This window comes from Oncorhynchus tshawytscha, linkage group LG33 (genome assembly GCF_018296145.1).
Source record: "Oncorhynchus tshawytscha isolate Ot180627B linkage group LG33, Otsh_v2.0, whole genome shotgun sequence".
Taxonomy (NCBI): Eukaryota; Metazoa; Chordata; class Actinopteri; order Salmoniformes; family Salmonidae; genus Oncorhynchus; species Oncorhynchus tshawytscha.
Window position 1 is genome coordinate 25066813 of NC_056461.1, and position 12183 is coordinate 25078995.

The 12183-nt window shown below is 40.8% G+C and overlaps 1 protein-coding gene across 1 annotated transcript; it reads left to right on the forward strand.

Annotated features, from left to right (window-relative positions):
• The first annotated feature begins 6704 nt into the window (after window positions 1–6704).
• LOC112231019 (transmembrane protein 250-like) lies at window positions 6705–8377 on the forward strand. The gene is made up of 2 exons (XM_024397514.2): window positions 6705–6976; window positions 7282–8377. Exon 2 carries the CDS (start codon window positions 7475–7477, stop codon window positions 7892–7894), a length of 420 nt encoding a protein of 139 aa, XP_024253282.1. The 5' UTR covers window positions 6705–6976; window positions 7282–7474; the 3' UTR covers window positions 7895–8377.
• The last annotated feature ends 3806 nt before the right edge of the window (window positions 8378–12183 follow it).

Here is a 12183-nt window from a genome sequence, read left to right on the forward strand (position 1 = left end):
TCTTTTCACCACAGACCATCCAGGTCCATGACTTTCATCATACCACCCATACCATCAGAACTATCATCCATGTCAACCACAGTCTAGCGCTGCTGTTGCTAAAACCGCCTACAACAATATAGAACAATGGATTCTAGTGTTTCCTTGTTTGAAGTCGAACGTCGTGCGTCCAAGCTTACGAAGATTCTGTTGCAAAAACCTAGCAGTCCTCTAGTGAGAATCGTCCGACCCTTCCTACCCGTTCCACCTCCTCTGACATGCACTGTCAACAGTGGGAACTTATATAGACAGGTGTGTGCCTTTCCAATCAAGTTGTTGAAACATCTCTAGGATGATCAATGGAAAAGGGATGCACCTGAGCTCAATTGCGCATCTCATAGCAAAGGGTTTGAATAGTTATGAAAATAAGGTATTTCTGTTAGGGTTTGAATAGTTATGTAAATAAGGTATTTCTGTTAGGGTTTGAATAGTTATGTAAATAAGGTATTTCTGTTTTTTATTTTTAATACATTTGCAAATAATTCAAAAAACTGTTTTTGCTAACTCATTATGGGTTATTGTGTGTAGAGTGCTGAGGATTTTTAAAAATGTAATCCTTTAGAATAAGGCTGTAACGTAACAAAATGTGGAAAAAGTCAAGGGGTCTGAATACTTTCCGAATGCACTGGATGTGTCTAGTTATAAGTTGTGTTCCCCTGCTCAGAAGTTGATGACACATGCCAGCTCTTACAACGCCTGAACAGGTATTTTACGTATCAGCTAACCACATCATATTGTAGCGAATTCGGAGGGTTCCCCCACCAGGACTCAAATCCGGACCCAGTGACTGTTAAGCCAACACCTTAACCATTAGGTCAAGAGATCCCCTTCTTCGGGACAGCGTGTCTCCACCCTTCTCTATACCAGGTACACGTGCCTCTCCGATGTCCTACTCGGTTAATGCTCACTGCTCACCATCTGGAGAGGTAGCCTTTTTAGATGTACTGTAGGCCTACGCAGGGTTATTGTTGTCATTATTTAAACCAGCAGTTTACTTTTATTAAATGTAGTTATATTTTTGTACTAAAGTTCCTGTAATACTTTTCCCTTTTGCTCTTTGGATCCCTACAAGAAAATAACAAAATCTAAACTTGGTTCCTGGTGCAGAAAAAACTTGGTTCCCTCCTTTCACTCCAACAACACCCTTTAATCACCAGTACCATCACTGCAAGACTTAGGCTCTAGGTCTCTTTCTTACAATCTTTCATAGCACTTTGCTGCATTTGTAGAGTTTGACAGGGCTTTGTTACTAATAGGCTGCATGACGTTATCACAACGTTGCAAATAAGTTGTGACATTACCATGTGACAATGCTGTGACAACCTAATTTGGTTAGTAGAGCTCTCCCTACAAAGCAATTCAGTTGGTGGGCAACTGGGCATGTAGAGAAATAAAGCATTCTGTAATGGATGGAATAGATGCCCTCCCATTTTAATCATAATCCCCAGAGCTCTCTGCAGAAGTCATTATCTCTGTGTTCGCAAATCTGATATCAATCCTCAGCCACCACTCAAATTATTACACTGTTTATTTAATTAGTAAAAGCAATCACAATCTGGAAGTAAGGTAATTGGGATAATTTATTAAGCCCTGGCGACAGCTTTATGCATGTTTGATTAAGTATTATAAGGTTTGTTTTTCAGATTTTGCATAATATACCTTTAAATCCTGTGCAAAGTAATCTGGCGCACCATTAACGACTGTAATAAACTCTTTTTAAAAACGACTCTGTTTATGATTTATTTGCATGTGCCTTGTCTCTCCCCCGGCCGTCTGGCCGGCTGACAAATAGCCGGGCAGTAATCATTTGGCCACCTCGTAAATCTGCCTAATGAAGGTTGCTTGATCTGCTGGAAAGTTAGAGAAGGGTTAGAGACAGTTTACAGGGGTGACATGTGACCCGTCCAGGGGATGGCACGGCACCACGGGCCAAAAGTGCATGACCTAGTGACGTCAGAAAGTGAAACGCTTCCCAAGTTTGGCTCAGTGCTTTGTAATACATTATAGTATTCGAGGATATTATGGCTATGTAAAGTTTATGGCTAGCCTCCTGCTCGTACCACTGCCGCGTAACTAATTATGACTAAAGGAACTATGTTTCATGAATGTATGAGTTAAAGGCCCAGTGGAGTCAAAAATGTGATTTTCCTGTGTTTTATACAGTTAAAGTCGGTTTACATACACTTAGGTTGGAGTCATTAAAACTTGTTTTTCAAACACATTTCTTGAGAACAAACCATAGTTTTGGCAAGTCAGTTAGGACATCTACTTTGTGCATGACACAAGTAATTTTAACAACAACTGTTTACAGACAGATTATTTCACTTATAATTCCCTGTATCACAATTCCAGTGGGTCAGAAGTTTACATACACTAAGTTGACTGTGCCTTTAAACAGCTTTTAAAATTCCAGAAAATGATGTCATGGCTTTAGAAGCTTCTGATAGGCTAATTGACATCATTTGAGTCAATTGGAGGTGTACCTGTGGATGTATTTCAAGGCCTACCTTCAAACTCAGTGCCTCTTTGCTTGACATCATGTGAAAAACAAAAGAAATCAGCCAAGACTTCAGAAAAAAAATGTAGACCTCCACAGGTCTGGTTCATCCTTGGGAGCAATTTCCAAACGCCTGAAGGTACCACATTCATCTGTACAAACAATAGTACGCAAGTATAAACACCAGGGGACCCCGCAGCCGTCATACAGCTCAGGAAAGAGACGCATTCTGTCTCCTAGAGATTAACGTACTTTGGTGCGAAAGTGCAAATCAATCCCAGAACAACAGCAAAGGACCTTGTGAAGATGATGGAGGAAACAGGTACAAAAGTATCTATATCCACATAAAACGAGTCCCATATCGACATAACCTGAAAGGCTGCTCAGCAAGGAAGAAGTCACTGCTTCAAAACCGTCATAAAAAAGCCAGACTACGGTTTGCAACTGCACACGGGGACAAAGATCATACTTTTTGGAGAAATGTCCTCTGGTCTGATGAAACAAAAATAGAACTGTTTGGTCATAATGACCATTTTTATGTTTGGAGGAAAAACGGGGAGGCTTGCAATCCGAAGAACACCATCCCAATCGTGAAGCACGGGGGTAGCAGCATCATGTTGTATGGGGGCTTTGCTGCAGGAGGGACTGGTGCACATAAAATAGATGGCATCATGAGGAAGGAACATTTTGTGGATATATTGAAGCAACATCTCAAGACATCAGTCAGGAAGTTAAAGCTTGGTAGCAAATGGGTCTTCCAAATGGACAATGACCCCAAGCATACTTCATACAAAGTTGTGGCAAAATGGCTTAAGGACCACAAAGTCAAGGTTTTGTAGTGGCCATCACAAAGCCCTGACCTCAATCCCATAGAAAATATGTGGGCAGAACTGAAAAAGTGTGTGCGAGCAAGGAGGCCTATAAACCTGACTCAGTTACACCAGCTCTGTCAGGAGGAATGTGCCAAAATTCACCCAACTTATTGTGGGAAGCTTGTTTGACCCATGTTAAACAATTTAAAGGCAATGCTACCAAATACTAATTGAGTGTATGTAAACTTCTAACCCACTGGGAATGTGATGAAAGAAATAAAAGCTGAAATAAATCATTCTGTCTACTATTATTCGGACATTTCACATTCTTAAAGTAAAGTGGTGATCCTAACTGACCTAAGACAGGGACTTTTTACTAGGATTAAATGTCAGGAATTGTGAACAACTGAGTTTAAATGTATTTGGCTAAGGTGTATGTAAACTTCCGACTTCAACTGTATATATTTCCACACTATGAGATTGGACTAATACTGTGACATTTTTTAAATTATGAGTGTAAGAGCTGTTTGAAATTTCAGCCTGTTGTGGTGGGAGGGAGTTTTGGCCTGCCTCTTTACATAACCAGGTGGTGCATTAGTTAATAGAAAGAGCATTCCAAACCTCAAATCAAATCAAATTGTATTGGTCACATAGACATGGTTAGCATATGTTAATGCAAGTGTAGAGAAATGCTTCAAATCAAATCAAATCAAATTGTATTTGTCACATACACATGGTTAGCAGATGTTAATGCGAGTGTAGCGAAATGCTTGTGCTTCTAGTTCCGACAATGCAGTAATAACGAACAAGTAATCTAACTAACAATTCCAAAAAAACTACTGTCTTATACACAGTGTAAGGGGATAAAGAATATGTACATAAGGATATATGAATGAGTGATGGTACAGAGCAGCATAGGCAAGATACAGTAGATGATATCGAGTACAGTATATACATATGAGATGAGTATGTAAACCAAGTGGCATAGTTAAAGTGGCTAGTGATACATGTATTACTACCAAATACTAATTGAGTGTATGTAAACTTCTAACCCACTGGGAATGTGATGAAAGAAATAAAAGCTGAACTAGAAGCTTGTGCTTCTTCTGCTTCTAGTTCTGACAGTGCAAAAATATCTAACAAGTAATCTTGTAGTAAGCAAATCTTGTAGTAAGCAAAAAGCAAGTAAACAAATTACAATCTAACAATTACAAAAACAAACTACCTAATACACACAAATCTAAAGGGATGGAATAAGAATATGTACATATAGATATATCGATGAGCGATGGCTGAGCGTCATAGGCAAGATGCAATAGTTGGTATAAGATACAGTATATACATATGTGATGAATATTGTAAGATATGTAAACGTTATTAAAGTGGCATTGTTTAAAGTGACTAGTGAGTCTCTACGTAAGTCAGCAGCCTCTCTGAGTTAGTGATTGCTGTTTAGCAGTCTGATGGCCTTGAGATAGAAGCTGTTTTTCAGTCTCTCTGGGTTCCAGCCTTGATGCACCTGTACTGACCTCGCCTTCTGGATTGTAGCGGGGTGAACAGGCAGTGGCTCGGGTGGTTGTTGTCCTTGATGATCTTTTTGGCCTTCCATTGACATCAGGTGCTGTAGGTGTCCTGGAGGGCAGGTAGTTTGCCCCCGGTGATGTGTTGTGTAGACCACACCACCCTCTGGAGAACCTTGCGGTTGAGGGCGGCGCAGTTGCCGTACCAGGCGGTGATACAGCCTGACAGAATACTCTCAATTTTGCATTTTTAATAGTTTGTCAGGGTTTTAGGTGACAAGCCAAATTTCTTGAGTCTCCTGAGGTTGAAGAGGCGCTGTTGCGCCTTCTTCACCACACTGTCTGTGTGGGTGGACCATTTCAGTTTGTCTGTGATGTGTACGCCGAGGAACTTAACTCTTTCCATCTGATCCACACTGTCCCTTCGATGTGGATAGGGGGGTGCTCCCTCTGCTGTTTCCTGAAGTTCACAATCATCTCCCTTGTTTTGTTGGCGTTGAGTGAGAGGTTGTTTTCCTCACCTCCTCCCCGTAGGCTGTCTCTTCATTGTTGGTAATCAAGCCCGCTACTGTTCTGTCTTCTGCAATCTTGATGATTGAGTTGGAGGCGTGCATGGCCACGCAGTCATGGGTGAACAGGGAATATAGGAGGGGGCTGAGAATGCACCCTTGTGGTGTTGATGGTCAGCGAAGTGGAGATGTTGTTTCATCCTTCACCACCTGAGGGCGGCCCATCAGAAAGTCCAGGACTCAATTGCACAAGGCGGGGTTGAGACCCAGGGCCTCAAGCTTAATGATGAGCTTGGAGGGTGCTATGGTGTTGAATGCTGAGCAGGTATCAATGAACAGCATTCTTACCTAGGTATTCCTCTTGTCCAGATGGGATAGGGCAGTGTGCAGTGTGATGGCGATTGCATCGTCTGTTGACCTGTTGGGGCGGTAAGCAAACTGAAGTGGGACTAGGGTGGCAGGTAAGGTGGAGGTGATATGATCCTTGACTAGTCTCTCAAAGCACTTCATGATCACAGAAGTGAGTGCTACGGGCCAGAGTCATTCAGTTCAGTTATCTCTCTGCCAATAACAGATAGTTTTCAGTTTCCCCTTCCGAACTCAGAACACTCCCAGACAATTCTAGCAAAATTATTGGTTTAGAAAATGCTTTTGCAATTTATTTTTGATTGGAAAACAATCACAGTAAGGTACTTAATTGTTACCCTGAAATGATTTGATATTGAGATTTAAAAAACGTTGTATTGGACCTTTAAACTTTAAAGTATACTTTATCAAACATATTTAGATGTACATTTGAATTCACCTACAGGTTTCAAACACACTCACTAGGTCAACATGCTTTAGGAATGACTGTTGTGGTCAGGCTATGGCTAAATCTTAGGTTAGGCCTTTTGTGTTAGGGTGAAACTATCAGTAAGCTGTCTCCCAATATTACAATGGCAGATTGGGGGTGATCTCTGTTCTCTGAGGCTATAACATGATGTGGCCATGCATTCTCTCTCCGAACTCTCTCCAATAATTTTTAAATTCCAAAACCATATTGCAGTTTGGCTTGACTGACATTGACACTGAAGAGTTTTTCTCTGTCATCATACATTCACAGAAATCATTAACCTCTATGCAACATGGATTTGGGGAGGTAGCCTGGCAAGCCATTTTTCTCACAATAACAATCTCTATCACACCCAAGGCAAAAAAGAGAACCAACCACAGTTTTAATTAAACTGGACAAAAAAAAAAACAATTGAACCCTTCTCCTTTAAATTTCAGATGTTGTCGTGAGAAGAATGACTGAAACATTTTACGACAGGATGTATTCACCAGTTGTCAGAGCAACACTACCGCCCCTGTTGAGTTACATTGTAGCAAGCATAGCCATCTATGTCAATACAATGATGTATCAGAGGGCTGTAATTACTGTTTGTTGTTTTTGAAAGGTCTTCATGTGACGAGTTATAACATGATAACTTGCAGCAGTCGTTTCACAGCATACTACGACGAGTTTGAGGAACTCATGTATGAGCATCGAATCGAATGCTGAGAATTCATTGCGCAAGACATCTTTCAATAACTCGAAATCATTTTTCTAAACGAACGGTATGTACAATTTCAGCTTGATAAATAAGATACATATTGTAATGTCAAGTGACGTTTCCAAGCAGTCAAGTCTATAGGCCCAGGCTACATCCATAATAGAGATTTTAAAATATTTGAGAATGAGCATTTTCAACAGACATAACCAGCATAAACCATGATTTACTGCTTTTACTATCAAGGCTGACCTAATGTCACACTGCTATCATAGTGTGTGAGGGAAAGGGATCGCTCATTTCAATGCCTATATTTAGTTTGGTGTGTGTAACACAAAAATGTAACATAAATGTGTTGTGCCCTCTTTACAGAGCCTTGTTGCCTTTTGGATGCCTGTAGCGACAGACTCCAAACAGACCTAATCAGAAGCCCACATTCCATGCCTGGGGTTCCGTTTTAAGCTCTAAGCCAGTCAATGATGCTAACCCCCACCACCCCTGAAGCAGAGGACAAGGCATATTGCTGCGACTCCCCACAGAAGCTTGTGGCTCAATTCTCCCACTCATGCCTGTGATCCCCATCCCTCGTCGTGTGCGTAGCTTCCATGGTCCCCACACCACCTGCATGCACTCGGCCTGTGGGTCTGCACACACCACCCAGCTTGTGCGCACCAAGTACAACAACTTTGACCTTTACCTGCGCTCACGCTGCATGTACGGCTTCCTGCGCTTCCTGCTCTACTTCGGCTGCAGCCTTCTGACCTCCCTCCTCTGGGTGGCGCTGTCGGCTCTATTCTGCCTGCAGTACATGAGCGCCCGTGTCTTCCTGCGGCTGCAGTACAAGCTGTCCGTCATCCTACTGTTGCTAGGACACCGGCGCCTTGACTTTGGGGTGCTCAACAACCTGTTTATCTACAGTATGCAGGTCACAATGTTCCTGGTGGGAGGCCTGGGCTGGTGCTTCATGGTGTTTGTGGACATGTAGCTTCTGGTGACAACAGTGACCATGGTTTTTTTATTGTTTAAAAAAAATGTAACCTTTATTTAACCAGGTAGGCCAGTTGAGACCTGGCCAAGATAAAGGAAAGCAGTGCGGCACAAACGACAACACAGATTTACACATGGAATAAACCAACGTACAGTCAATAACACAGTAGGGGGGAAAAGTCTATATACAGTGTGTGCACTGTTATATACCAATGTCAGACCTCTACCCACTGCACAGCAGCCATTTTGTACCAAAACATTACCACACAGCAGCAGTTGCGATGAAGGCGTAAGGATGACCAGGAATAGAAGGTGGACAGAATATATGGTTACACTCTGGTGCTATTTGCCTGAAAAAAGCTGATGCATACTTACTCTAAGACTTCTGTAATAACAAGCCTTACTTTAGTTTGGACCATGAGGGGTGGGATGCCTCTCAAGACCCTAGAAAGGAAAACATGCTGTCTTCTGTTTGACTGGAGAAAACAAATCACGCAAAATGTTGAATTATAAGCATAAAGGATACGTTCGTATTGGTGTTGGATTCAAATCCCTTGGTGACCAACATTCTTTTTGTAACGTTATTATTTTACACATCGTCTTTTCATTTAAAAAAAAAAGCAACAGTATCGTGCTGTAAAGTATATGGATAAGTGAGTATGTGTTAGTGTTTGCAGATTGTGTCTTATTGATGCCACTAATATCTGCCATGGGTATAGCCTGCTGCTTGAGCTGTGTCATCGAGTCTGTAACAGTGCAAGTTAGTTACAGTGGGTGGCTTTGGGTGAAGTGGTCATTTAGTCCCTCACATGGTCCCAGAATCCCTCTCGCAGAGAGAACACTCTGTTTGTTCGGCCTCCCTCAGAAAACAATAGCCAATCACAGCCAGACACCTCCGTCTCTGCCAACCAAAACAATGGCTGTGGCTGTGTCCCAATGGCCTCCTTTACTCAGCTTCTTCCCTACACTAGGACTGATCTGATAAATATAGGAAAGGCTGTAATGATAGGATGAAAACCTATTCAGAATGTTTATCATTGTGGTCATGTGTAAAGCCTGTAGTTTTCACTGACCATGTGTCAATAACTTTCTCATTGTTCATTTTAAGTACTGAAATCCTGATAAATTTCTCCTAAATTCTCCTCCTTTCCTTGTCCCCTTTTCCACAAGCCTAGGTCCTGGCCAGGAAAAGGTCTGGCCCTAGTTATAGTCACAGCCTCTGTTTCAGTACTTAAACTGTAAACAGTGTGCAAGCCAAGTTTCCACCATGCTACTTTCTATTCAGTCTGTTTCAGATCAGTGCTCAATACTAAGGGAAGAAAACCATTTAAAATATTTGGGACTCGGCCCCAGTCGTTGGATGGAGTTCAGAGATAGAGGACTCACCTTAATATCTGTGCCATTATAGTGTCTGTGATAGCCAGTGAGGCTACAACCCATAAGAATCCCTACCCAGTTGACTACTTTGACCAATTTAAAATGGCGACATGGCTGAGGACTGGCATTGGGCCGAAGTGGGTACGCAGCACAACCCTATATTGTTCTAGGATCAACTCATCAAATGCCTCATACTCTGGGGCACTCATATTTGTTAGCCTAGTTCGTATGTCCTGTTAAAACTGAAAAGAAGGAAGAATTGCGTTTTTGACATACAGTTCCTAAAGGAAGTGTTCATACCTCTTGACTTATTCCACATTTGGTTGTGTTACAGCCTGCATTCAAAATGGATTAAAACATTTAAAAAAAATATCTCACCCATCTACACACAATGAATTATTCCACATTTGGTTGTGTTACAGCCTGAATTCAAAATGGATTCCAATTAAAAAAATTATCTCACCCGTCAACACACAATAACCCATAATGACGAAGTGAAAACATGTTTTTAGAAATGTTTGCTAATTTATGAAAAATGAAATACAGAAATATCTAGTTTACATAAGTATTCACACCCCTAACTCAATACCTTGTAGAATAACCTTTGGCAGCAATTACAGCTATGAGTCTTTCTGGGTAAGTCTCTAAGAGAGTCTCTACTCTCTAAGATTTCCATACCTGGATTGTGCAACATTTGTGCATTATTCTTTTCAAAATTCTTCATGCTCTGTCAAATTGGTTGTTGAGCATTGCTAGACAACCATTTTCATGTCATGGATTTTCTAGTAGATTTAAGTCAAAACTACCTCGGACACTCAGGAACATTCACTCTTGGTATGCAACTGTCTTGGTATGCAACTGCAGTGTAGATTTGGCCTTGTGTTTAAGTTATTGTTCTGCTAAAAGGTTCATTAATATCCCAGTGTCTGGTGGAAAGCAGACTGAACTAGATTTTCCTCTAGGATTTTGCCTGTGCTTAGCTCCATTCTGTTTCTTTTTTATCCTGAAAAACTCCTGTCCTTAACTATTACAAGCATACCCATAACATGATGCAGCCACCACTATGCTTGAAAATATGGAGAGTGGTACTCAGTAATGTGTTGTTTTGGATTTGCCCCAAACATAACACTTTGTATTCAGGACAAAATGTTAATTGCTTTTCCACATTTTTTGCAGTATTACTTTAGTGCCTTGTTGCAACCAGGATACATGATTTGGAATATTTGTATTCTTTACAGGGTTCCTTCTTTTCACTCAGTCAATTAGGTTAGTATTGTAGAGTAACTACAACGCTGTTGCTCCATCCTCAGGGATCTCCTATCACAGCCATTAAACTCTAACTATTTTTAAGTCACCATTGGCAACATGGTGAATTCCCTGAGCAGTTTCCTTCCTCTCTGGCAACTGAGTTAGAAAGGACACCTGTAGCTTTGTAGTGACTGTGTGTGTTGATACACCATCCAAGTGTAATAACTTCACCATGCTCAAAGGGATATTCAACGTCTACTTTAAAAAAAATTGTACCCATTTACCAATAGGTGCCCTTCTTTGTGAGGCATTGGAAAACCTTCCTGGACTTTGTGGTTGAATCTTTGTTTACAATTCACTGCTTGACTGAGGGACCTTGCAGGTAATTGTAATAATAATGTTAAACTTTATTATTGTACACAGACCATGCAAATTATTTTCTCCTGAACTTACACTGAATATACCATACCACTGAATATACCTTTCCCCAAGAACAGCCTCAATTCGTAAGGGCATGGACTCTACAAGGTGTCAAGAATTCCCATAGTTGTGTCAAGTTGGCTGATGGTCCTTTGGGTGGTGGGCCAGTCTTGATACACAAAGGAAGCTGTTGAGAGTGAAAAACCCAGCAGCGTTGCAGTTCTTGACACAAACCAGTGTGAGTGGCACTTACTACCATACCCCGTTCAGAGGCACTTTAAATATTTTGTCTTGCCCATTCACTCTCTGAATGGCACACATACAGTACACAATCCATGTCTCAATTGTCTCAAGGCTTAAAAATCATTTAACCTGTCTCCTCCCCTTCATCTACACTGATTGAAGTGGATTTAACATGTGACATCAATGAGGGATCATAGTTTTCACCTGGATTCTCCTGGTCAATCTGTCATGAAAAGAGCAGTTATTCTTAATGTTTTGTACACTCAGTGTATTTAGACTTGCCATAACAAAGGGGTTGAATACTTGAGTCAATAAGACATTTCAGCTTTTCATTTTTAATTCATAAATTGTAATAAAAAAATCTGTTTTGACATTGTGTAGATCAGTGACAAAATTCAGAATGTAATACATAACTCAACAAAATGTGGAAAAAGTAATGGATGTGAATTCTTTCTGAAGCCACTGTAGCTGTACAATGCAATAGATAGCCATGTATAGCAGGCCTATGGCAAGTAGGGTTGTGGTTAATTCCAAATCAATTCAGTTGAGGAATGTAAAGAATTCACATTTTATGAAATGAGAGTTGCAAGTTATTTTCACCAACATTTCAAGTCTATTCCCTGAGTTGATGGATGCCAGGTGAGTTGACCCTCCATTGAACCTGGTCGTCACTAGTTACCACACCCACAAAGGCATAATTTTGTCTAAACCCTGCCTATTTCTACAATTTATCTTCTAAAAAAAATCTGATTTGAAACCTAACCTTAACCCCGCTGATAACCTTTTGTCTAACCTTAAATGAAGCCCAAAAGGCAATGTTTTGTTTAAATGAATTTTTACAATATAGCCAATTTTTACTTTGTGGCTGTGGTAACTAGTGACAACCATTGGCCCTCATTAACAACATCTCAATATATCCCGAAGCTGTTCAGAATGCTAATGTGGAAAAGTATGTGTGAAATGGACATGGTATGTTATTGTTTCCTCCGTTGCTGCTGT

Bases quoted from the DNA above. Each gene is read 5' to 3' on its own strand.
- LOC112231019 (XM_024397514.2), top strand. From the start codon at position 7,475: ATGCCTGTGATCCCCATCCCTCGTCGTGTGCGTAGCTTCCATGGTCCC.